Source organism: Ostrinia nubilalis, chromosome 29 (genome assembly GCF_963855985.1).
Source record: "Ostrinia nubilalis chromosome 29, ilOstNubi1.1, whole genome shotgun sequence".
Lineage (NCBI taxonomy): Eukaryota > Metazoa > Arthropoda > Insecta > Lepidoptera > Crambidae > Ostrinia > Ostrinia nubilalis.
Window position 1 is genome coordinate 5,190,913 of NC_087116.1, and position 27,960 is coordinate 5,218,872.

The window sequence follows — 27,960 nt, forward strand, 5'->3', positions numbered from 1 at the left end:
AGACAAGGTCACCCACCTTGTGCGGCCGCAGCGCTCAACACAGTCCGTCCCTCAGCGTCCATAGTATCCACACAAGCGCCCCAGAACAGCAGCAGGCGGACGGTGCGCGCGTGTCCGGCGGACGCGGCCGCCCACAGCGCCGTGCGTCCGGGCGCGTCCGGTCACGTCACGGTGTTGCTATAAACAAGGCTGCTAGAGACTAGGCGTCTAGTCACCGCCCTAGACTTTAGACAGTCATCTCGCAGCCCTCTCTAAACACTCGTCTCCAAGACAAGGTCGCTAGAGACAATGTCGCTGGAAACAAGGTCGCTCTAGACAAGGTCGCTCTAGACAAGGTCTCTAGAGACAAGACCGCTAGAGACAAGGTCACCCACCTTGTGCGGCGGCAGCGCTTAGCACAGTCCGTCCCTCAGCGTCCATAGTATCCACACAAGCGCCCCAGAACAGCAGCAAGCGGACGGTACGCGCGTGTCCGGCGGACGCGGCCGCCCACAGCGCCGTGCGTCCGGGGGCGTCCGCCGCCTCAATGTCCGCTTCGGCTTCCAGGAGGAGCTCGCAGATCTCACTGGAGGGACAAAGCCAGTGTCTACTCACCCTGCCCCTCTAGACTCTTGTCCTGCCCCCTCTAGACACTCGTCCTGCAGCCTTCTCTAGACACTCCTTCAGTTAGTCACTTGACGTCTCCAGTTGCTGTCGTATGATGTAAATTGCTCTATGTTACTCTAGGCACACTTCTTACCTTGTGCCGCGGCTGCGCTTAACACAGTCCGTCCCTCAGCGTCCATAGTATCCACACAAGCGCCCCAGAACAGCAGCAAGCGGACGGTACACTTGTCCCGCAGCCCGCTATAGACGCTCGTCACGGTGCCACTAGAGACAAGGCTGCTAGAGACAAGGTCGCTGTAGACGAGGTCGCTGGAGACAAGGTCGTTAGAGACAAGGTCACTCACCTTGCGCGGCCGCAGCGCTTAGCACAGTCCGTCCCTCAGCGTCCATAGTATCCACACAAGCGCCCCAGAACAGCAGCAAGCGGACGGTGCGCGCGTGTCCGGCGGACGCGGCCGCCCACAGCGCCGTGCGTCCGGGCGCGTCCGCCGCCTCGATGTCCGCTTCGGCTTCGAGGAGGAGCTCGCAGATCTCGCTGGAGGATGAATAAATGAACAAAATCTTTATTGAGTAATGAGTTTGACAGTTTAAACTCTATGAAGAATGGAAGACGTTATTTTATAGAGCTAAAAATGGTGAAATTACCTATACCAGATGTTATTTTTCCAGTTGATCAAACAGAAAGGTTTGATTCTACTACTCAAATACAACGACTTTTTCTACTGGACCAATATGAAAAAAGAGACGGGGAGAGAGTGATAGGATAGAGGGGGGAAAGAATGAAAGAGAGAGACGGAGAAAGATAAAAAAGGGACAAATTGGGAAATAAGCAAAAAGAGAGGAGGTATTTTTATAGAAAAATAGAGGATAGAAAGAGAAAGGACAGAGAGAGAGACTCACGTCTGTGTGTGCCTTTCAAAGACTACAACCAACAGCGGCGCGGCCTGGTCCAGCAAGAGAGAAGAGAGAGAGAGAGAGAGAGAGAGAGAGGAGAAAGAGAGAGAGAGAGACTCACGTGTGCCCCTCGAAGGCGGCTATCTTCCATCTTCAAATAGGTACCAACAAATTGGGGGGGCATTTAGAGGGGGGGGGGGGGATCATGGGAAGGGATCATCAGTCAGTTACTTCAGTTATTTTGACTCACGTGTGCCCCTCAAAAGCTGCAACTAGAAGCGGCGCGGCCTGGTCGCGGTCGGCCGCGCTGACGTCAGCGCCGCGCTCCAGAAAGAGAGGAGAGAGATAGGAGAGAGCGGGGGGAGAGGAGAGAGAGGAGAGAGGGGAAGTAATAGTTATAACTATTATTATAAAGCTGAAGTGGCAATGAGCAGGGCACATAGTACGCAGAACTGACGGCCGATGGGGCAGCAAGGTTCTGGAGTGGACGCCGCGTACCGGAACGGACCGACGACATCATAAAGGTAGCAGGAAGGCGCTGGACGCAGGCCGCTACCAACCGGGTAACATGGAAAGCATTGGGGGAGGCCTATGTTCAGCAGTGGACGTCCTATGGCTGAGATGATGATGATGATAAGAATAAGATTTAGTTGCTTCAGTTATTTTGACTCACGTGTGCCCTTCAAAAGCTGCAACTAGAAGCGGCGCGGCCTGGTCGCGGTCGGCCGCGCTGACGTCAGCGCCGCGCTCCAGTAGTAGAGATGCGCACGCGCCGCCTGAAGCGCAGAGTGAGGCCACTGAGAGCGCTGTGCGACCTGAAAACATAGTGATGTTTTAGGGACTGCGCACATTATAGGGAGATTTTTAAGTGACGAATAATGACGAATAGCGACGAGTGAGTTTTACTTGTGTGTGTGCGTTTACATGCACATAACGATAGTGTAATGTCTGTTACAACTTTTGAAAGAACTTTGAACTCAGTAGCGATCCACCGCATAATTATGTAAAGCTCACTCGCCTTCGTGAATCGCAACAACTAAACTTGCCTTATACTGTAACGCTGCGGTTGAAATTGCGATGTAGGCTACCACTTTAGTATTCCTAAGCATGCCCGTGGCTTGACAAAATATTAACATTGCAAACTCTACCGTAACGTTAAAGCTATAAAATACGTTATTATTCGTCACCCAGTTGATGAAACTCCGCTACGATATTGGGAAATGCTGTATGGAGTATTTGACGAAAACACATTTACAACATGGCCGTTTTACGGAAGTGTGAATGGATCTCTCACTAGGAGGAGCGATGACCTGGTGAAGGTCGCGGAAAGCACCTAGATGAGGGCAGCATAGGACCGGTCGTTGTGGAAACTCTTTGTTAAGGTGCTGCGATGAGCGGCGTCCGCAGGGTCCTATAATACAGACTGTCCGACACTTACCATCCTCATCAGCATGGTCCACATTCGCCCCAGCATCCAACAACGCCCGGACGATGTCCGCGTGACCCATATAAACTGCTGCAATAAGCGGCGTCCGGAGTATCCGATAATACGGACTGTCCGATGTCCGAGGCTCTAACAACTGAAGTGTCCGGCACTTACCATCCTCGTCAGCGTGGTCCACATTCGCCCCAGCGTCCAACAACGCCCGGACGATGTCCGCGTGGCCCATATAGGCCGCTGCAATAAGCGGCGTCCGGCCTTCCGCGTCCGCCTTGTCCGGATCCGCGCCGGCGGCTAGTAGGCGTGAGACGACCGCTTCGTGGCCGGACCATGCTGCCGCTCTGAATATAAATAAATAGATGAATATGCGCCAGAAAACCACGAATAAGGGCTCTGCTGGCAACGTAAAACATTGTATTTTTTGCTTTTAGCAAGTTTTCTGTACGTATTCTCTCTCTTGATTCTCTCTTGACTCTCTATTGTCTTGTGCAATATAACGTGTAGCAGGTCAATAAGTTCATTTAATTTAAACTAGCAAGTGTTGTTTCATTGAAAAACTAGAAACCTGTTTTTTCAGTTTCATTACAAAGATTCAGATTAGAAAGGATACATACTAAATAAATAGCATGAAGTTCGCCTTATGTACTATGTATTAAAATTCTTTATTTTTATATCAGTTTTAGTTCAAATTTTTATGTGCATATAAGTTATTAGTAAATATATTAATAAAATACAGGTAGTGGAGCGGTACTAGATGGTTTGTATTCGTATTTGTTAGAATAAGAATAAGAATAAGAATAAGAAGCGTTTATTTGCCAGAATACAGGTTATAAGGTTCTTACAAAAAATTTTTAGTACAAGTATTCAACCTGCATGCAGGTGTGCAAATACATTTTGTCAAGTGGTAAGTCAGTAGGATCACTCTTATTAACATTACATTCAATTATATCATTACATTACTTTAGTCAATTTATTATTTATCTACATTTACATTGTCATATTTTTATAATCCATAAATTCATTCACGCTGTAAAAACAGTACTCAAATAACCATTCATTCAATTTTATTTTAAATAGCTTACAGTCCAAAGTTTTTAAATTGTCTGGAAGGTTGTTAAACAATGTGATACACATATTGAATACATTTTTTCTATAAATGTAAGTGGAACATTGAGGCTGATATAACAGATTCACATACTGAGCCCTTAGTTTCCTTGTTTTTACTTCATTAAGTTTCTGAAATAAATTAGGGTGAGACACTACAAATGTGCAAACGTTCCTTATATACATGCAGGCTAAAGGCAGAATTTCTAATTTTTTAAATAGGGGTTTGCAGCTGTCTGTAAACCACGTACTTGTGATGGCTCGAATGCATCTCTTTTGGAGCTTAAAGACTCTTTCCACGTCTACGGAATTTCCCCATAAAATTAGGCCATAGTTGAGCACTGATGATACGTGTCCATGATAAGCAGTGATGGCTGCTTCAATGGAAACAGTGTTCTTTAGCGTTTTAAGGGCATATACGAACCGGTTCAATCTATTACACTGTTAGGTCAGAACACTGTAATAGCTATAGTAGATATATTTTTTACCTCAAAGCAGTTCTGTTGTCGGCATCAACGCAATCCACGTCGCATCCAAACTCCAGCAACACTTCAACAACCTATAAAAAGAAAATAAAATTATAATGCAACCTTCATTTCTGATCAAATAACTGGAAGAGGGACGCAGGTTATACATACAGCGTTATCTAATCCCAAATTAAGAAAAGCTGGATAACAGATAAGATTCTTCAAAAGAAGAAGTACAGAGGTTCTCATGATTGTAAATAGAAAAGATCCAGATCAAAACTTCTTGGCGGCAAAGTAAAATTTCATTATCTACCGGCCTTGACGCGGCCGCTGCTCGCATTTTCCATGCTGACATCTGTCCCCACTCTCCTCTTCAGCCGTCAGCATCGGCGCAGGACCCAGCTGAGAGTAGAACCATAGCGGCCTCGACCTCTGTCCTCTTCAACACCTCGACCTCGGTCCCTCTATTACTGTCTCCACCATCACCTCAACCTTTATCCCTCTGTCACAGCTCCCGCTCTTACCACACCCTCTGTCCCGCTCACCTCGGTATGTCCCGCCCAAGCGGCCGGCCGCAGCGCGCTCCACCCGTCAGCATCGGCAGCGTCAGCGCGGGCGCCTGCTGAGAGCAGCACGAGAGCGGCCTTAGCTTCTGTCTTCTGTCACCTTGGCCCTCTATTCTGCTCTCACCTCAGCCTTTGTCCCGCTCACCTCAGTGTGTCCCGCTCACCTCAGTGTGTCCCGCTCACCTCAGTGTGTCCCGCTCACCTCAGTGTGTCCCGCTCACCTCAGTGTGTCCCGCTCACCTCAGTGTATCCCGCTCACCTCAGTGTGTCCCGCTCACCTCAGTGTGTCCCGCTCACCTCAGTGTGTCCCGCTCACCTCAGTGTGTCCCGCTCACCTCAGTGTGTCCCGCTCACCTCAGTGTGTCCCGCTCACCTCAGTGTGTCCCGCTCACCTCAGTGTGTCCCGCTCACCTCAGTGTGTCCCGCTCACCTCAGTGTGTCCCGCTCACCTCAGTGTGTCCCGCTCACCTCAGTGTGTCCCGCTCACCTCAGTGTGTCCCGCTCAGCTCAGTATGTCCCGCTCACCTCAGTGTGTCCCTCTCACCTCAGTATGTCCCGCTCACCTCAGTGTGTCCCGCTCACCTCAGTGTGTCCCGCTCACCTCAGTGTGTCCCGCTCACCTCAGTATGTCCCGCGCCTCAGTATGTCCCGCTCACCTCAGTGTGTCCCGCTAACCTCAGTATGCCGGCTGACACTAGAACTAGAGCGGCCTTGGCCTCTATCCCGCTCTCACTTTAGCGTTTGTCCCGCTCTCACGACCCATGTCCCATTACCACTGTCCCGCTCACCTCGGTATGTCCCGCCCAAGCGGCCGCCCGCAGCGCGCTCCAGCCATCAGCATCGGCAGCGTCAGCGCGGGCGCCTGCTGAGAGCAGCACGAGAGCGGCTTTAGCGCGGCCGCCGCGGGCAGCGCAGTGCAAAGCTGTGCCACCGGATGCGTCGGTCACTTCTACCAGTTGCGGATAGCGCTGGAATACAGATTTACCGTTAAAGACATATAAACCCGTCATTTCGAAAACCAAGTCACACTTTTTTAAATATAGTTTTTTGACGCCATTTTATTTATTGATGCATTTTACGAATTCCCTGTGAAAAGTTTTATCATACTTTATTTACAGAGAAAATACAAAGACGACTACAACTAAATACAATTTTACCAACTGGCATTTTAAGTGCTACCCGCACTAAATGTTTAATAACATTCAAACATTTACCCCCTTACTAATAAAAAGTTACACAGTTGTTGATCACTGTTTTAAAATGACATTTCCATACTAAACGTCACTTTAAAACACTGATCAACGAGCGTGCAAGTTTTATTAGTAAGGGGGTTAGTATTTAGTATAGTCTGGTCTGCGAGCACGTAGAATTTTGTCCAATGACCCCGAGCTGCCCATCCTTGTCGCTCGCGCGTAATTATGTTGCTGTCGCGCTCGCACACTCACTGCGGGCGCCCGTCGCACAGTCGCGACAGCAATATATTTACGCGCGAGCGATAAGTATGGGTAGCTTGGGGTCATTGGACAAAATTCTACGTGCCCGCATACCGGGCTTTAGAGCGAATTTGCGACTATTTTTAGGGGGGATTTAATAAAGCAGTAGACACTAGTGGAAATTGATATAACTGAAACATCTTTCCTATCAACACTCTTTAATAAGCTATACCCAATTTAATATGGACTTACTTTCACCAAAGCAGCCAACGCTTCATCATCACCCTTGGTAGCCAACTCGAATACCAGATTGGGGTCCAATATGACCGGTTCTTCCGGCTCCTCTGTGCTCGCTTCTGTCTTCACTTCCGTCTCAGGTTCTGTGGTGAGCTGTGAAGAGAAATATCATTGGTATTTAAACTTATCTTGAAAAGGAATGTTGCTTGTGGGCAGAGAATAGTCAGTGATAATTAAGATAATATAAGACTGTTTACGCAATATTTTAACCATGCTGTGTGTACACGTTATTTGAGTGATGATCTAGATCTAAGCATAAGTTACATATTACTTGTGATTGTTACTTGTTGTGTATGCCTAATAATAAATAAATAATGCATGGTATTTTTAATTTCATGGTAAAAATACCATGCATAACATTACATAAATAACTTTTTTTTTGTTGGTTGGAATTAATGAAATTAGATATGATATCGATAGAAACAGGGAATGCATTTTGTCACTTTTTTATACAGGTGGCCAAAGTTCCAGCTACCCATTTCTGCTTTTTCTCTCGCTTTCATCAAATGGAGATTCTTTGCGATAGAACGGAACGACATGACCAGAAATGGGTAGCTGGTAGTGCAGCATACTTACACTAACGCCGTATTCACAAACGATGCTTGCTTATGTGAAGCAGTAAATCGAACGCACAGCGTTGAATAGAGCTCTGTGATTGGTTCGTGTGTCACCATGTGCGTCCACGCGCACTGTGAGACCTAATAGTAATGTTTGTGAATACGGACGTAAGAGTATTTTCATTCGATTTTCTTGCAAGAAAGAACCATATTTGTAGTCCACCAATCGTCAGTTTTCATCTGTATAGTTTATCAAAATCAATCTGTATACTTCTCAGCATTTCTCGCCACTTCTTTTATCAGATTTGACCAACCAAAAACATGAAAAATTCATAGTTCATATTCTAAGCATCTGCTAGAGAAGCAACTCACCAAGTCATGTATCTCAGTGTCCGCGTCGTGTCCGCCGTCCGTCCGGCTGAGCTCGAGCAGCGTCCGGAACACTGTCCGGTCTCGCGGCCAGCGGCCGGACGCGTCCCCTCCGACTAACTCTGGCATTATCGCTTCAAGAGCTGATGTGTCTGCTGGAGAAAAGAAAAATGGAGCATGTGTATAAAACTACTAACCCCTAACAACTTTGTACCTATGATAATGACGAATAAATTTCATTTTCATTTTCAAAAAGGGATAGTAATTTTACTTGGCACTAAACTTCTAATGCCCGTTTTCACCATTAATCCCTAATTTTTAAGTGAACCCTATGAAAACATAATTCCTGTTATGTACAGTCACGGAATGAAAAGGTTCGTCAGTTTTCAAATTGATTCCTTCAACGAATCGCGAGCACATATTACCTTTTGAAACTATGTTACAGAATAATCTCGAGTAAGAGAAAATAATCTTTAACTGTTCGTCAGTAAAGTTCAAAATTATTCAGATCAAAGTTGTTTGACGATTTATCTTGTCAAGAAGATTATTATTATTGATAAACTAAAACCTTCTTGTTGGTTCAACCTGCCATTATTATTTCTTTTAAATAAAAAAAAAACTATTGTCAATTGGTCAATGTCATCATTGCATTGCACTGATGATGGGATAGAAAAATAAACAAGCAAAACCTTATTCGTTAGCAAACGTCATATTTATTTAAATGTTATCAGCACTGTTTCTTGTACTGTTATGTTGGCAGGTTTGACTCTTACAGTACCTAGTGCAAGCGAAAACCGACACTAAGGTGACGAACCTTTTCATTCCGCGACTGTACCTATTACCATAGGGGTCAGTTAAAAATTAGAGATTGATGGTGAACACGGGCATAAGGGAGGCCACCCATATGAGCTTTTATTATTTAACAATTCATACACAGATTAACGCGATTAGTTTTCAAAATTAACACGCATTTCTGTCAAGATTACGCGGTTTTGTCGTAAATATCCGATCATCTACCTACGTGATTATTACGACATTCCTGAGTTACCCGTGTCACAGGAACGGTTTATCTTTAACATATTATTTAAAAAAGGTAAGAAATATAAAAAAAGTATCTACTGATGGGTACATTATCATCATCAACAAATAGTAACAAGTTGTAAAGTTTCACCAAAATCCGTTCAGCAGTTAACGTGACAAATATCCAACCATCCTCATTCCTCATAAACGTTCACCTTTTTAACACTAGTATGGTTTTATATCAACATAATTAGCATAGTAGGTCATTTTCCAAAACTGATTATAATTTTTAGAAAACAATTTTAAGAAACTAAAGAGATAATCTGTCACTCACATAAAAATGCAGCCAAAATGCAAAACCCACAATTCTAACACTTAAACTCACTTCCCATTTACACAACAGCGCACACACCACATTGCACCGTTTAGCACGAAATCAAAACAATAACTGGCATTCGAAAACTTGAATGTCATTATCCTGCCCCTGTAGTGTCATAAACTAGACCTTAACCTTTAAAGAACAGGGTGTAATTTGTGTTGTATACCACCACAGGATACGATAGTAAAATTAGTTGTAATTAGTTTATTGAATAACTGGAAAACGTTAGGTCAGTGCTGCACAGATAACAAATGAGTATGTCAAGTGTTATCTGTGATAATTTTATTAATGACTTACAAAGAAAGTGTTACAAATATTGATAACATACATTCTTGTGTCAAGACTAGTAGTGGAATATACAGGGTGTTAAAAATGTATCCCAAATCTTAATACAACTAAACTGATAAACATTAAGTCAAGCGCATAATTGAGTCAGTGCCTGGGGTATGGGAGGGGTGACATTGACATATTATTATGACGTGAGAGAACATACAAGCACAGAATAATAATAAGTACCCCATAAGGGCTACCTTTTCTTTTTTTAATTTACTATATTTTGACATTCATAAGTGCCACTTGTGGTCTCAACTGAATAAATATTTTTGATTTTGATTTTACTACGTACAGAAGGTTTTCTTAGCGAAGGTATTTAAAAAAAATGTATGCTCGATGTCGTCAACAATATGGTGTAAGTAAGCTTGTCTCAAGAGTCGAGCACCGTTTTCTTGACATACGTCAGTGATCGGTACTGCGCCGATTCAATAGGGCTGACTTCAGTAAAATAATGTGTGACGTGAAGTGCCAAACTGCGGGAAATTGCGGAGGAAATACATGATTTGATTATGCATGAATAATATCTTGTGTTTCTATCATTATTCAGTTACACACACCACCGTTTTTTTCTACTCCATTATACATAGTTTATTTATTGTCTAGTGATAAATGTGAAAATTATGAATAATCGCCGGTTATTATGAATAATTACCGCATGATTTGGTAAATGTGATTAATATGAGGTCATTTATGTGTGTATAAAACTAAATAGGCGGCTTAGGGGTGGCCCAAGGGCCACCCCCGCCGCACCTTTTTTTTTTTTTTTTTTTTTATGTGATACCGTCGCCCATAGACACCCGCAGACCTTAACCTATTTTTCACTTTAAATCAAAACATTATGTTATAGGCATCATAGAAAAGTAATATTATGCAAGAAACATTCCAAACTCATTATGCCAAATTATATTAATATATGATATAAAAACGTTCAAAAGTTTGTTTGTACACGAGCACGTACACAAAATGTTGTTCTCTTTCATGAAATTTGTTACCTACTAAGGTTGAATTATTAAATAATCACTGTTAAATGTGATTAATTTATCACTTTTACCGCGACTGTCGGTAATTATTCATAATAACCGGTTATTATTAATAATTTTCAATTTATCACATTAACCGTAACATATACAATGCAAATGGGTGAAGAATAATATCAAAATGGCAGACAATGCACAAACAATTAAATGACCAGCTATGACCCGTTCCGTTAAGGATAACAAAACCAATATCCTGTTTTCACTGCGACTTTAAAAATCGTATTATTCATCATGTTTTATCTATAAATGTGTTACAGAAAAAAATACGTGTGTCAAAGGTTAATAACTTTTCATGTGCAATAGAAATTACCAAACTATCTATACAGATATCCCTACTAGTCCTATCCTACTAATATTATAAATGCGAAAGTTTGGGTGTCTGGAACTGGATGTTTCTTATTCTTTCACGTAAAAACTACTGAACGGATTTTGATGAAACTTTACAGTATTATAGTTTTTAACCCTGAATAACATATAGGCTATAATTTATAACGATATGTCACAAACGAAATTTCACGCGGGTGAAACCGCGGGCAAATGCTAGTTTTATAAAAAAAAAGCGAAAATAACTCTGTCTGTTACGCTTTCACGCTTTACCTGAACCACTCAACCGATTTTGATGAAATTTGGTATATTGAGTCCCGGGAAAAGACAGGATAATAATATCCCGGTTAATCATAATTTATATCGGTTTTTGAAACAGAGTAGAAAAGTTTTTTTTGTGACCGACAAATTTTCTTTTCGCGGGCAAAAGCTAATAGAACGTAAATGTTACCAATAGTTATAATATTGACAAAAAAAACTAAAAAAACTGGTACTTTTTACCGTCAATGGTACGTCAAACTAAACTGTATCTTAAGTAGTTGTAATAAAAGCGATATCTATATTCTATAAACCCACTCATCAAGAAATCTCGGAAACTACGTGCTAGGAGTTCCTTCTAGAACGTAAGTGCTCACTAAGACGGGATTTTGCAAAATAAATAAATAAATAAAATCTTTTTATTTACTTTAACAAGCAGGTATTTACATTAATCTGAGGCTGGGGCCTACCTAGTAAGTATATGGATATACCTGTGGCAGGAGGCCCCGCTCTTCTTACACTGGTTACGATAATTTAAGTACATAGGTAATCTTTAACACTAGTATGCAAAATAAAATCATCTTTTTAGATTTCAGTAGAAGTTTTTTACAGAAGCAAATTCTTACAATTTTTAAATATTTAAATAACGGTCGATTCTCACTGTTTGTAAGTGTACGTGCGTGCATGTGTGTGTGTGTGTGTGTGTGTGTGTGTGTGTGTGTGTGTGTGTGTGTGAGAGAGAGAGAGAGAGTGTGTGTGTGAGTTTGTGTGCGATGGGTAGCCCTACGATTTTAATCTTGGGATCGGTTTTTAAAGACCACTACTCAAGACACGGTTAAGTTCGAATAAAAGCCTACAGTACAGGCCTTGAAAGAAGGTCTTCTAAGTCATGGTAGCCAAAAGATGCAAGTCCCTTTATCAGGATTTTTTTACATTCAAAGTATTGCAATTTATAAATATTAAGTCTTTTATGCAATCTATTGTATACAAAAGTAGACTGAACATAAAATTGCCGTCTGGCGAATTCAGTTTTACAAGTCGGAATAGGTATCACATTGATTTGTCTTCTACCAGTCATCAAGTCGGGTTTGTATGTCATGGTTTTATGTACTTTAAGTGTTGATGCTAGGACATATAGTTTTCTAACCGACATTATGTTATAGGTTTCGTATAATTCGTCTGTGGGAAATTTGTACGGTTTAAAAAACATCGTCTTTAGTAAGCATCTTTGTGCTCTCTCTACCTCGAGGAATTTAGATTTTGTGGCACCTCCCCAGATAGCTATGCAATATATCATGACAGATTGGGCCAAAGCTATGTAGATGCTGTAGAGAAGATTTTGAGAAGTGACGTGCCTCAGTTTTTTGAAGATCCACACAAGTTTTCTTATTCTATCATCAATATGATCTATTTGATGATGCCAAGATAGCCGTTGGTCGAGAGTTACCCCGAGGTACTTAGTGAAGTTTACACATTTGATTGCAGCACAACCGCAGGATTTGGTGTTGCTGTAATCGCAGTAGTGAATTTTTAGTTCGTAGTTAATAGATGGTTGTGTTCGTTTATTAATAGCAAAGCAAATATAGTTGGTCTTAGCAATATTTAGGGTTAGAAGAGCAGATTTGAGCCAGTTAGAGATCTTAAAGAGTCCTTTCTCCGCTATATCAAACACAGAGTTCCAGGAGGAGCCTCCAAATACGATGGCCGTGTCATCCGCGTAGGAAAAAATACGACCACCCTCAATATTAAGGTTTGTCAAGTCATTTAGATATATTAGAAATAGAGTGGGGCCCAGTACGCTACCCTGTGGTAAAATTCAACCCATAAGGGGGTAAAACGGGATCCACGCGTACGAAGACGTGAGCGACCGCTAGTTGTGACATAAATATGTAACCTCATGTGCTATACTGACGCAGAATCAATGGAAAATTAAACATAAGGAATCAATATTGTTTGTTACTAATTTAAACCTATTGAATACATATTTCATTCGTTATGTAATAGGAAGGAAATATTAATATGTTAAATACATATTTAAACAATTATTCATTAGGAATTAGGGAAATCCTAATGTCATGTCCATAGATAATGTTGTACGCATATAACTACAAGGAAACCGGTAAAAAAGAATGAAGCTACAGTATGACAATGTGGTCTGTCTATCTGTTATTCTGTTCATTTCAAGGAAACGCTAAACAAAGTTGATGTTGTGCGTAAAACAATGATTAATTGAATGTGCTAGTGACAATTAAATTAATAGTTTTTTTGGGATTTGCTGTACTTAAAATGAAATAAGTGCATTGAAGAAGTAGGTTGCAGAATCAAATATTGTACAATTAAATTAGTTTACGTAATTTATGAAAAGTTCTATTCACATAAGCCTCAATCACACCAACGCGTGCAGATCGCCATCGCTGGCGCGATCAAAGACCAATGAATGACAGGTCGCGCGACCCATGACAGTTCACGCGACCTGTCATTGGCCTTAGATCGCGCCGGCGATGGCGATCTGCACGCGTTGGTGTGGTTGAAGCTTAATAAATGGCAATGCCAGATTTTGTATGGAAAGTGGCGTCTTTTTTTTTCGCGCGGCCATCGATCAAACTTTGTTTTTTGATTACAAAATAGTGTAATAAACCAAACTTACTATGGCATGTATACCTCTAAACTCAGTCTGAACTGAGTTACGAGCATTAGAAGTTTGACGATTTTCATACTAGATTTGCTTTTTGTGCGCAAGTTTTGTAAGAAATTGCAACAAAATATTGCGCTATTTTTTTATTGCGCTGATTCTGCTCCATACTGATGTCTGGAGCCTTTAATGGATGGTATTGTTTGTTTACACATACAATCTCACTAGTTTGTTGCAATTTCTTACAAAACTTTGCGCGCAAAAAGCAAATCTAGTATGAAAATCATCAAACTTCTAATGCTCGTAACTCAGTTCAGACTGAGTTTAGAGGTATGCATGTCATAGTAAGTTTGATTTATTACACTATTTTGTAATCAAAAAACAAAGTTTGGTCGATGGCCGCGCGAAAAAAAAAAGACGCCAATTTCCGGCATTGTCTTTTTGAAGCCTTAACGTGAGATAAGTGCATTGAAGAAGTAATTATTGCAGAATCAAATATTGTACAATTAAATTAGTTTACGCAATTTATGAAAATATTAACTATTGTTCATCACCATACATAAGATTCTTACCTGATATAGACTCCCTGCCTTCCGAATCAGGCTCTCCAGTTTTCTCATCGAGATTGCCTTCGTTGATCGTCTGCAAATAAAATATTAGCTATAACAACTGAAGCCAAAGTAGCCTTTCCGCGAAATATTGAACTATGGAATATTTATATCGATACTTCTATACTGTTTTTATAAGATTTTAAACTTTCGTGTTCAATTTATTTGCGTTTAAATTGCCACCAGTGTGAAATCCGGCGATTACCGATTCGAAGATGATAGTATCCCCTCCCCCCCTCGATCCATCGGGTATGTAAAATAACTACTAACAACTATATGACGTTTTACTCGTATATGAACGTTATTGGGAAAATCCATTAATTTCATTTACGAAGAATGATATCTCGGGAAGTTTTTTGTGCTATCATAGTAATTCAATGGACATGAGCTCCCCTGGAAGTCTTCAAATAGACTTCGGACGCAGGTCGGCCGTAGTAAGGACAATCTGTTCAGGTGGTGTTCTCAGATGGTTCAAAATTAGAGAGCAAATGTGAATGCAACCAGTCAATGAAGTCACAACAAGAAGAAGAAGAAGAAGAAGATAGTAATTCTAACACCTATGTTTCTATTATAGACTAGCTGACCCGGCGAACTCTGTTCCGCCATAAAGGTAATAAATAAGCCATCGCAATTTTTCCTTATTTTCTCACCGTTTAGACCTACCCTGGACGACGACAAACATTTTAAAACCAAAATCAGCTCAATCGGCCCAGCCGTTCTCGAGTTTTAATCAGACTAACGAACAGCAATTCATTTTTATTTATATAGATAGATAATCGAGCTTTATATAGTATAGATAGATGGGTAGAAAGTAGCCCACCCTTTGAAACGCCAAAATAAAAATTTGACTGGAGACTTGCCTATTTATTCAAGGTATCAGCAACTTACCTTGTTAGCCAGAGAGTCCATATATCGCAGCGCGTCGTTTTCCCTCTTCAGGGCTGACTCCACGTCGCAGCCTGAATCAAGCACCCATAGCAGCATCAGGGTATGGAGGTCCAGGACTTCCTCTGTGTCGCTGGAAGAAAAGAGACTGGTTCATGGAGTAAAATGGAATAGAATATAATGAAGTAGGATGGAATAGATGGAAGGATTATTCCACTTTATGAAGAAACTGGAATTTTTAGTGTCCTCATTTCACCCAGCTTCATTTTCCAGGTGAATAAATGTAAAGACCCAGGTGGACAAAGTGGAATAACCAGATTGGAATATTATAGGGTAATTACAAAAACTTTATGTGGCCCAAAAATGCAAAAGGTAATAAACATTGTCATACAATAAGTGGAATTACCCCTACGATCACTGTAACACTTGGGCTGAGTTGCACCACCATAATTTAACCGTAACAATAACAATAACCGGTGCTTTTTGTATGGAGTTTGATAGATTTTTGACGTTTGTCAAAGTTAAAGTAAGATGGTGCAACTCGGCCTTAGAGCGCTTTCACATTAGGGCGTTAGTAGCGCGACAGCAGCGCGGCAGCGGCGTTTTTGTAATGTGAAGGCATGCATCCGCTGTCACATAGTATGAAATTTTCGGCAGCGCGTCGTGCTAAATCGCCTAAATATGAAAGCGCTCTTACTCTACGACTCTACAGAAACAGAATATCTACACATATGCTATAACACTTACGTAGTTTTGCTCTTCTTCTGTGCAGCCATGTGTTGCTCAAGGTTCGTCATGTGGTACACGTAGTTATGGATCTCTAACGCCGTTAGTCTGAAAGGACAAAGATGCGGTGAGTGGATAGAATGGATGTTCCAAAGAATAAAATTCATTAAATTAAATTATTTTCTGTTTTAAAGAGCACTTTCTATACTTTTATAATTCTTATACCCTAGGTTTGAGTCTTGAGATTCCCTAGCTTCCCTAGGTCTGGTTCCTTAGCTTGAGTGTTCCCGGACTGCGGCGGTTGCCAAACCAATAAAAAATACTTGGCCCGTCCCCTCATTATTGCGGTCCTCAATTTGAAGGTAGAGGATTCCTGGCCTGATGCACACAGGCCTAGAAGACCCCTAGCTTAACCCGGTGGATCCCTGGTCTAGTGATTCCTTGGTCCTGTGATTACCGCTTTACTAGTTGGACAGACACAAGCAGCGACTGGCCTGGTGCCTGTAGGCCTCCGTAGCAATCTTCTGAAGCCCTATGACCTTGGTCTGCTGGTAAGTAGAGCGGGAATCAAAGGTCTCTCAGTGCGTCGCAGCGGACAGACAGGTAGCAACAGGCCTAGCGCCTATAGACCTTCTAGGCCTGCCCCTTGGAGCCCTAGGGCCTCACCTCCGCGCGGTGAGCGTGTAGTGCATGGCGAGCGCGGCGTGGCCGTCGGCCGGGCAGCACAGCACAGGTAGCGGCGCGTGCAATATGTTTCCTAATTTGACCAATAGATGGCACTGTGCTTCGTTAGTTCGCGGTATCATTTGATTTTTTCCGGGCTTTATAGGGTGTCCCTGTCAGTGTGTATGTATTCCAAGGTAGCCTATAGATGCCTTGGTCCTTTGGACTGCTCTACTAGTGGGACAGCGCCTTACCAAGTGCCTCTAGGCCTCCGGAGCAAGTCTCCTGGAGCCCTAGGCCCTTGGTCTGCTGGTAAGTAGAGGTGGAACCAAAGGTCTCTCTCTGTGTCCCTCCCACCGCACAGAGACAGGAACTGGTCTGGAGCCCTATAGACCTTCTAAGCCTCCCCCTTGGACTCACCTGCGCGCGGTGAGCGTGTAGTGCATGGCGAGCGCGGCAGCACAGGCAGCGGCGCGTGCAATTTGTTTCCTAATTTGACCAATAGATGGCGCTGTGCTTCGTTAGTTCGCGGTATCATTTGATTTTTTCCGGGCTTTATAGGGTGTCCCTGTCAGTGTGGAATCTAAGGTAGCCTACTGATGCCTTAGTCCATTGGTAACACAGTGAGGAGGTGACTCCAATCCAGGTGCCTCTAGGCCTCCGTAGCAGTCTCCTGGAGCCCTAGGCCCTTGGTCTGCTGGTAAGTAGAGGTGGAACCAAAGGTCTCTCTCTGTGTCCCTCCCACCGCACAGAGACAGGAACTGGTCTGGAGCCCTATAGACCTTCTAGGCTTCCCCCTTGAAGCCCTAGGCCTCACCTGCGCGCGGTGAGCGCACAGTGTGTTATGGGACTGTATAAACGGACATTCTCATTGATTTGATGAAACGTATAGAGCTCAGTTATACAAACATGATAGTAAAACTCCCGTTTGAAAATTCCAAGTAGTTTCCGCGGTATAAGAATTCAAAGTTACCTATTTTTTTACTTCAAAATTATGCAAAAATATTCTCACTCGTTAACTAATAACATTTAATTCAGAATTGTTATAATACTTCATAGAGCTCTTAAAAGTACACGTAATAAGCATATTAAGTGCTTCGTAAACGCATTCAGTTAATTAGGAAAAATGATATTAGTGATTTTTGTTTTTATTTTTTTTCTCAATTATACCTTAATATATGCAAACATTTTTAATTGCAAGATATAGTCTGATATTTAATCTAATTGTATTAATAAAATCAGCTTTAAACTCCGTGATATATTTGAGAAAAAACATAAAACGTCTTAATAAAATTTTTACGCGTCTAGAGTCGACAATTTTGGAAGGAATAATTCATGTCTAAAAAGTTTCAAATCCCGCCTCTTATGTGCATAGTGTTGAAGGTTCTAAAAAGTCACATTCACATTGTTTTTAACCGACTTCAAAAAAAGGAGGAGGTTCTCAAGTCGAGTCTTTTTTCTTTTTTAACACTCTTATATTAACTTAAGTTGTATGTAAGTAACTAACTAAAAAAGTATGTAAACAAATCTAGGAAGTCGAATTTAGCCTACCTTTAATAATTTTCTCATCGATTTGAAACCTATGTAAATCGGATGTCAATACAATAATTTCGTACAATCGAGCTGATGATATTTAAACATCCAAAAGAAATATTGCTATTAAAAAGTGACGGGAAATTTACAATTCTATATGGCGCATATTTTCAATTTGATTTTCCTCAAATATATCACGGAATTTAAAGCTGTTTTTTTTTATACAATTAGATTAAATATCAGACTATATCTTGCAATTAAAAATGTTTGCATATATTAAGGTATAATTGAGAAAAAAAATAAAAACAAAAATCACTAAAATCATTTTTCCTAATTAACTGAATGCGTTTACGAAGCACTTAATACGCTTATTACGTGTAGTTTTAAGAGCTCTATGAAGTATTATAACAATTCTGAATTAAATGTTATTAGTTAACGAGTGAGAATATTTTTGCATAATTTTGAAGTAAAAAAATAGGTAACTTTGAATTTGTATACCGCGAAAACTACTTGGAATTTTCAAACGGGAGTTTTACTATCATGTTTGTATAACTGAGCTCTATACGGTTCATCAAATAAATGAGAATGTCCGATTATACAGTCTCATAACATACTGTGGAGCGTGTAGTGCATGGCGAGCGCGGCGTGGCCGTCGGCCGGGCAGCACAGGTAGCGGCGCGTGCAGTGCTTCACGTCGCCCAGCCACGCCACGAACGAGTGGTGGAAGAGGGATAGGTAGCCGGCTCCTGACCTGGTACCTATAGTCCTAAGCCATAAGGCCTAGACGCTAGAAGACCTATTCTAGGCCTTCTAGCATCTAGTCCCTTATAAGCCGGCTCCCAGAGCCCCAACCTCAGCTCATAGTCTAGTTTCAGCGTTCCTAGTTGGACCGCATCTTACCTTAGCCTGCTCTCAGCATCCCTAGTTGGACCGCATCAAACTATATGGCGAGCGCCAGACGCGCCGCAGCACAGTGGTAGCGGTACAATTTGTTTTCTAATTTGACCAATAGATGGCGCTGTGCTTCGTTAGTTCGCGATATCATTTGATTTTTTCCCGGCTTTATAGGGTGTCCCAGTCAGTGTGGAATCCAAGGTAGTCTACTGATGCCTTGGTCTATTGATAACTGTTCTACTAGTGAGACAGCGACTAACCAAGTGCCTCTAGTGCCCGTTTTCACCATCGATCCCTTAAGCGTTTGCTAACTAAATATCACTTTGGTTAAACGATCGCCTAAACTGCCCACTAACCTAAGTTCGTTTTCACCATGCAATAGTAAACCTAAGTAGGGACTCTTTTGTCAGGTGGCGTTTCTTCGTGCGCCTAGTGACGTTTGAAAAACCGGTACTTTCCGATAAAATATTTTATTGGGAATATCTTACGTATTTCACAGAAACAAATGAAATAAAAGTAAAACTAAGAAATAGTTGACCAAAACTGATGTCTTTTTGTATTTTTGAGTTATTATTAAAGACAAAAAAGATATTTGGGCTATTATGTAATCTGTGGTTTGGGTGCATAATGTAATTCCTTTGCCTTAAAAAAAGTAAATGTCAAGATGACTGCTGCACCACAATAAATGAAAATAAAAATGTACATATTGATTTTGATCTTTTGATAGATATTTTGTTGAGTTCTGTGTGTAGTTTTGTGCGACTTAACGATAAAAACGACAATGGAAAAAAGAAATGAAGCAAAATGTTTCCCTCAAGGAAAAAGATAAATTGGTTATAATTTTACTTGCCCACAAGGATACTGTACGAGCACGTCAGCATCGACCGCGACCTACGTGCTAGCCGACTGGCCCATGAACCCTCAACGTGCACCATAGGCACTCTACACCGACAGCACATTGGACTGGACACATTGAATTAAACGGGACTATTCCCACCTCTCGTTCCCACCACTGCAACTCCTGTGTAGCCAGGATCTACAGCTTGACCGCCACAAAAACCCAACCAATGAAGGCCAAGTTTGTCCCGGGGGAAAGTTAAACTGTCATTGGACCCGCAACGAAATTAATCAGAAGAACATAGGAGGAGTTCGAAATTAAGGTTCGACTTCCCTCCATTGCAAAGCGGATGACAGGTGACAAACGAAGGTTTAAAACCTTTAAGAAAAGATTATGCACCACGGACAATAAATTAAATTAAGGGGGCCTAAATTAAATTAAGGGGGCCTATCTTATGAGCAATTAGCAACTACCTGCCAATAATATTTTTCACAAAATCGCTTAAAAGCACGGAAATTTTTCCTTGTCGCGACAAGATCGGTGTAATAAATTGCGGAAACAGATGTATGTTGTATTGAATTAAGCATTATATCACGTTCATGTTTCCAAAGATCACACTCCCACAAGATATGATGGGCAGACTGCTCATGACTGACATCATCAGTGGAACACTCGCAAAAAGGAGACGGAACTAGTTTGAATTCGTGAAGTTTATGTTTAAAGTTGCCATGTCCCGTGAGGAACTGCGACGAGCAATGGTCGATTTCTAACCATCGCCTAGTTAGACGTTCGCGTACATTCGGGAAGAATTTATATAAGTGACGTCCTTTGACTGACGTATCCCATCTTTTTTGCCATTCATTAAGTAAATCTTCTTCAACGACTTCTCGGGAATCAAATAATCGACTTATTTTAGAACGATCGCGGCTATTTAAGAAATCGGAGGTTATATTTTCCCTTGATGCGAAGTACATAGCCGCACGCTTTTGTACCTCTAAGTCGACCGGCAGTACACCAGCCAGGACTGGCAGAGCCTCCGTGCTCACAGTTCTGTAAGCTTTGCAAAGAAAAATCAATGCAAGGCGTTGACTTTGGAGTAGTTTCCGTCGAGCGGCTCCTATAGTAGCTCTGTCAGCCCAAACTGGTGCACCATAGCAAATGGAGCTTAAATAAGTGGCCGAATATATTACTCGGAGGATTTTAAACGTTAGACCCCACGTCGAGGTTGAAATGTGACTTAAGGCATAAAAATTATTTTTAGCTTTTTCACCGATCTGTTTAATGTGCTCGACAAAACTAAAGTTTTTCTCTAAAATAAGTCCGAGATAGCAAACAGATTCCCGTTTTTTAACAGTTATTTCATTGAATTTAATGCGAGGCAAAACCTTAAGATTACCTTTTAATAGAAGCTGATAAGTTTTGTGAGGGCACATTGAATTGTGTAAATCTTGTATATAGCAATAGCATAACAGTAATAAACCAGATATCAACCGTCCGCGTTGTGTTTCATTTACCCCCACTGAGGCCAAGAAAGCCTTAGTGCGGCCCTCCTTCCTATCAAATCTTTATTATATCTAATTATAAGGTATTGTTAGGGCTCTAGGGACTACAAACGAAGCCAGAAATATAGCTTGGTTATGAGATAAGTTATGAGTGACCAATACCTACTATCTATACCGTATGTAATCCTGTCTCACTCTATAATATTATTATGTGGCCGCCTGAATAAACTTGAGTGAAAAAGTGTTTCCACTGTCTCAATTGCATAAAAAGCTTCAAAAAAATCATTTAATTCAGTGTCCATTTTGCCGAATAGGCGTGATTGACAATATACCTAACTGATATACCTAACTGTCACCTAACACTTAGGCGGCCGAAAATCGGGCCCCTGTTTTAAAGTGATCCCATAAGGCCTAAGGTGTCCCTTATGTGTTGGTGAAAACGAAATTCCTGTTAGGTATTACCTAATATTTCATAAAGGTCGCTTTAAAATTAGGGATTGATGGTGAAAACGGGCACAGGTCTCTTTAGCCGGCTTCTGGCGCCCTAAGCATATCACCTCTTGGGATGCCTTGGTCTACTGAACAGGCAGCGATTGGCCTGTAGGCCTCCGTAGCAATCTCTTGGAGCCCTAAGACCTTGGTCTGCTGGTAAGTAGAGCGGGAATCAAAGGTCTCTGGGTGTATCCCACCGCAGAGACAGGTAGCGACAGGCCTGGCACCTATAGACCTTCTAGGCCTCCCCCTTAGAGCCCTAGGGCCTCACCTCCTTGCGGTGAGCGTGTAGTGCATGGCGAGCGCGGCGTGGCCGTCGGCCGGGCAGCACAGGTAGCGGCGCGTGCAATATGTTTCCTAATTTGACCAATAGATGGCGCTGTGCTTCGTTAGTTCGCGGTATCATTTGATTTTTTCCGGGCTTTATAGGGTGTCCCTGTCAGTGTGTATTCCAAGGTAGCCTATAGATGCTTTGGTCCTTTGGACTGCTCTACTAGTGGGACAGCGACTTACCAAGTGCCTCTAGGCCTCCGGAGCAAGTCTCCTGGAGCCCTAGGCCCTTGGTCTGCTGGTAAGTAAAGGTGGAACCAAAGGTCTCTTGGTGTATCCCACAGCATAGAGACAGGTAGCAACTAGTCTGGAGCCTATAGGCCCCTTCCGCCGGCCTCCGGAGCCCTAAGCATCACCTCTTGGGATGCCTTGCCCCCCTAGACAAAACGCACTTTTTGATCGAATCGAAAATCGAATCCGTCAAAACTCCATACAAAAAAGGGGCTTTTCGACCACTTTTCGACTGGTTTGCGATTATAATTTGCACTTTGTCTAGACCCACTGGTCTACTGGTGAGTAGAGCAGGAATGAAAGGTCTCTGTGTGTATCCCACCTATAGCCCTCCCCCCTGGAGCCCTAGGCCCTCACCTCCGCGCGGTGAGCGTGTTGTGCATGGCGAGCGCGGCAGCACAGGTAGCGGCGCGTGCAATCTGTTTCCTAATTTGACCAATAGATGGCGCTGTGCTTCGTTAGTTCGCGGTATCATTTGATTTTTTCCGGACTTTATAGCCTACTGGTCTTGGTCCTTTAGTAACTGCTCTACTGATGGCACAGTGTCAGGTAGCGACTTGCCAAGTGCCTCTAGGCCTCCGGAGCAAGTCTCCTGGAGCCCTATGACCTAGGCATGAAACATTTCATGAATAGCAGGTGAAAAATCATATGAAATGAATTTCATTAATCACACCTGCTATTTTTCTTCACATAGACTGCTATAATTTCGCAGTCAACGAAATCACGAATCACATGAATTTCATTCATTCATTCGAGCGAAGTCCGTGAGCGCTGCTCTGCTAAGTGACCGAGCGAGTAAGAAGGAATGATTTGATCATGTGCGTGTTAGAAAAGGACAAGAGATGTGATGACGAACGAAACTGAGCATTTTAAATATGAACTTTAAACTCAAAGGAGTAAGGCTTAGATTTCCTTGTCATGATTCGTATGATTTCATTAGATAGCAGGCAGATGAAATGAATGATTTTTCACTAGTCGCGCGGTTAGTGATTGTTTTGTTGCATACATACCGTGCTGTGGAACTGTTTGGTTTTTGTTGTGCGACATAAAATCAAACAGATATTAAGTCACATTCAATATAGGTAGCTAATTAGCAATCGTTCATCATAATTCATACTTCATTAAAAGTAGCACATTATATGAAAGAGCTATATTTTAACACTGTGAATAAAAATCATTGCCTGTGAAATTTCACATGTGAAATCACATGAATAAAAATCATCATTTCATGAAATGAAAATGAACGGAAAATAGCAATCATTTCCATGCCTACTATGACCTTGGTCTGCTGGTAAGTAGAGTAGAGCGGCAACCAAAGGCCTCACTCTGTGTCCTCCGGGACAGAGACATCCACTAAGCCTCCTCAGCCGGCCCTGGAGCCCTAGGGCCTCACCTCCTTGCGGTGAGCGTGTAGTGCATGGCGAGCGCGGCGTGGCCGTCGGCCGGGCAGCACAGGTAGCGGCGCGTGCAGTGCTTCACGTCGCCCAGCCACGCCGCGAACGACTGGTGGAAGAGGGAGGTAGCCGGCACCTGACTTGGTGCCTATAGTCCTAAGCCATAAGGCCTAGACGGTAGAAGACCTAGTCTAGGCCTTCTAGCCTCTAGGCCGTTCTAAGCCGGCTCCCCAGAGCCCCAACCTCAACTCATAGTCTAGTTTCAGCGTTCCTAGTTGGACCGCATCTTAGCCTGGTTACAGCATCCCTAGTTGGACCGCATCCAGCGGCGCGTGTCCGTGCCGCAGCAGTGGTAGCGGTACAATTTGTTTCCTAATTTGACCAATAGATGGCGCTGTGCTTCGTTAGTTCGCGGTATCATTCGATTTTTTCCGGGCTTTATAGGGTGTCCCAGTCAGTGTAGTTTCCAAGATAGCCTATACTGGTCTTGGTCCTTTAGTAACTGCTCTACTGATGGCACAGTGTCAGGTAGCGACTTACCAAGTGCCTCTAGGCCTCCGGAGTAAGTCTCCTGGAGCCCTAGGACCTTGGTCTACTGGTAAGTAGAGCGGGAATCAAAGGTCTCTGGGTGTATCCCACCTATAGGCCCTCTAGGCCTCCCCTCTGGAGCCCTAGGCCTCACCTGCGCGCGGTGAGCGTGTAGTGCATGGCGAGCGCGGCGTGGCCGTCGGCCGGGCAGCACAGGTAGCGGCGCTTGCAGTGCTTCACGTCGCCCAGCCACGCCGCGAACGAGTGGTGGAAGAGGGACAGGTAGCCGGCTCCTGACCTGGTACCTATAGTCCTAGGCCAGACGGAACTAAACCATAAGGCCTTAGGTCCCTTCTAAGCCGACTCCCAGACCTCAGCTCACATAGTTTAGTTTAGGTTTCAGCATTCCTAGTTGGACCGCACCTTACCTCTTAGCCTGGTATCAGCATCCCTAGTTGGACCGCATCCAACTACATGGCGAGTCTGTGCCGCAGCACAGTGGTAGCGGTACAATCTGTTTCCTAATTTGACCAATAGATGGCGCTGTGCTTCGTTAGTTCGCGGTATCATTTGATTTTTTCCGGGCTTTATAGGGTGTCCCTGTCAATGTGTATTCCAAGGTAGCCTATAGATGCCTTGGTCCTTTGGACTGCTCTACTAGTGGGACAGCGACTTACCAAGTGCCTCTAGGCCTCCGGAGCAAGTCTCCTGGAGCCCTTGGTCTGCTGGTAAGTAAAGGTGGAACCAAAGGTCTCTTGGTGTATCCCACAGCATAGAGACAGGTAGCAACTGGTCTGGCCCCTATAGACCTTCTAGGCCTGCCCCTTGGAGCCCTAGGCCTCACCTGCGGGCGGTGAGCGTGTAGTGCATAGCGAGCGCGGCGTGGCCGTCGGCCGGGCAGCACAGGTAGCGGCGCGTGCAGTGCTTCACGTCGCCCAGCCACGCCGCGAACGAGTGGTGGAAGAGGGATAGGTAGCCGGTTGACTTCTCCATCACGAGGATCCTGTGGAAAAAGTCTAAATTAACTGGTGATGCCAAAAACTTCTAGCGGATTAATTGCGCTTGAAAGGTTAAGGTCCGGTTTCAACCAAGGCGGAGCGAAAAAGAAAGATGTGTTGGTGATTTTAGTCTCAAAATGTCCAAATCGCAATATGTCCAAGTTGGGAAAATGTCCAAGTCTTAAAAGTTCAAAGTTTCTAATAAAGAGTTCTCATTTCATAATTTCTTAAGAAACTGAACTTTTAAGGCTTCGACATTTTGATACCACTTGACATTTTGCAAATTGGACATTCTGAGACTAAAGGTTGTTGGTGTTGTTGGGTTGACTCTGTCCTCGCGGCTCACGCTGTATTACAGTGGTACAGCGTCTCCTCGGTGACGTCACAGAGTGGTGTGGTGACGTCAGCACTCACCGCCGCAGCAGATGCAGCCGGTGCGTGAAGTCCTCGCGGCTCACTCAAGTCTGATGTGACTGGATCTTGACAAATATCTTGCCACACATCTTGTCAAACATCAAGACAAAACTCTTGACATGTGTCTGCTATGTAACATGCACATAACTTCTAGCTCTTACCTTGACAAACATCTCGACAAATATCTGTTGTTTCTTACTTTAGCGTGCCTGTAGTGACTGGATCTAGACGAAAATGTTAAAAAGTATCTGTTATAATGCCAAACGCATCATTTCTTGACAAACATCTTGACACAGATGTTGCCAAATATATTGTTTTTTATGCTAGACAAGGCAGGTATTTGACCGCAATCGCACCTAGTGTTAAGTGAGATGCAGTCTAGGATAATATCTTGACAAACATCTTGACACAGATGTTGACAAATATCTTGACACACATGAGCACTCACCGCCGCAGCAGGTGCAGCCGGCGCGTGAAGTCCTCGCGGCTCACGCTGTATTCCTTGGTCAGCAGACAGCGGTACAGCATTTCCTCGGTGACGCCGCATCTGGCTGCTAGCAGCACGTCTAGTAGTAGGCGGACCTGGATATAAAACCGGTAAATTGTCACTCGGATTCACGTACAGTCAGCGTCAAATGGTTCGTGACATCTAAAGTGGCCAAAAAGTTGTCTATAGTCTGGTCGCCGAACACGTAGAATTTCGTCCAATGACCCCAAGCTACCCATCCTTATCGCTCGCGCGTTACGATGTCGGAACTTTTTTAAGAAGCTATTTCTTGGAATTGGTGTCATCTGCCCGATTCGACGTAAAAGCTATGTTGACAGTCGTCATTCCATGGAGCCTTACCTTAGTAAACCGTCTGCCGTGAAACAGCCGCTGGGCCAGCCACAGATACAGCCCGTTGAGCGTGCCGGGGATCTCCCGGATCTCGCGTAACGCTATAAAGCCATCAGCCACGCCATCTAATACCTGACGACAGAATATTCATTATAATCTGCATCATCATCATCATAATCATGTGGACTCCTCAGAGCTTTTAAGTCGTTTTCATATTAATACCCCCAAAAAAGTTACACGATACTTTAAAATACTGCAAGCACCCTTGACTCGAACCAACTATCGCAAAAATTCGTTTGTAATTACAGTTCCTGATCGATTTAATTCTGTTTGTGATGACATGGAACTAGACTTATTCAATACCCCTATCAACCAGTTTAAAACAAAATTTAATAATCTTTTCTTTGTTAATAAGTATAGTTTGAACTTCATAAATTAACATCGTTTTCTGTCCGCAATAATATTTATTAATTGTGTAACTATAGGTGGAAACTTTTAATTGGCCTTACTTTAATCATAAAAATCACTTAACGTAACATTTAGCTGTAAGTTTTCCAAAAAATAGTAAAATAAAAAATAAAATAAAACAATTATCATCAAGTCATTTAGTCTACACTGCAGGAGCACGACCCTCTAATTTACCAGAGGCAAATGAGACAATATTGTTCACATGTTTGTCGCGTAGAGTCGCCCTTTGAAGTTTGCAAGTATACAAATATATTTTTTTTACTTAAACGGCAGTTACAAGAAGAATAAAAGACCAAAAACTCATAAAACTCATTTTATTTTTGCAAGTCTTTTAAAAAGCACTTGTACACGTCCCAGTAATATCAGGCCTGTTCATCTCCGCGAGTTTACATCGAAAACAAAACACGCACGATGGCCCACCTACAGGATACTATTCGACAAGGCCTCACATACGAGCGAACATTGACTCACGCACGCGTATTCTTGTGTATGATGGAAGAAAATAAAGAAAATGGTGTACTAAATACTGTGCAGTATTTAACTGCCTAAATAATAATAAAAACACAGAATGTACTTTTTAAGTTGCCTCAAGACACTGAGAGGTAGATAAGTAGTTAATATTATTCATGATAATTCATGCTAAATCATGTATTTCCTCCGCCATTTTCCGCAGTTTGGCACCTCACGTCACATCATTTTACCGAAGTCAGCCCTATAGCTTCGGCGCAGTGCCGATCACTGACGTTTGTCAACAAAATGGTGCTTGACTCTTGAGACAGGCTAAATTACACCATATTGTTAATGACATTGAGCATACATTTTTTAAAATACTTTCGCGAAGTAAAACTTCTGTACGTAGTACTTATTATTATTCTGTGGTAATATCCCTAACACTACTTCG

At 42.7% G+C, this 27,960-nt stretch overlaps 1 protein-coding gene across 1 annotated transcript; it reads right to left on the reverse strand.

Annotated features, from left to right (window-relative positions):
• Positions 1 to 366: 366 nt before the first annotated feature.
• LOC135085616 (ankyrin repeat domain-containing protein 50-like) lies at positions 367 to 26,933 on the reverse strand. Its single transcript, XM_063980392.1, has 16 exons — positions 26,898 to 26,933; positions 26,601 to 26,723; positions 26,202 to 26,335; positions 25,186 to 25,344; positions 15,958 to 16,044; positions 15,214 to 15,343; positions 14,290 to 14,359; positions 7,738 to 7,889; positions 6,764 to 6,901; positions 5,867 to 6,046; positions 4,534 to 4,604; positions 3,101 to 3,282; positions 2,174 to 2,315; positions 951 to 1,141; positions 675 to 690; positions 367 to 565 (listed from the first exon to the last, which is right to left on the reverse strand). Exons 1-16 carry the CDS (start codon positions 26,931 to 26,933, stop codon positions 367 to 369), a joined length of 2,010 nt encoding a protein of 669 aa, XP_063836462.1.
• Between the last annotated feature and the right edge of the window lie 1,027 nt (positions 26,934 to 27,960).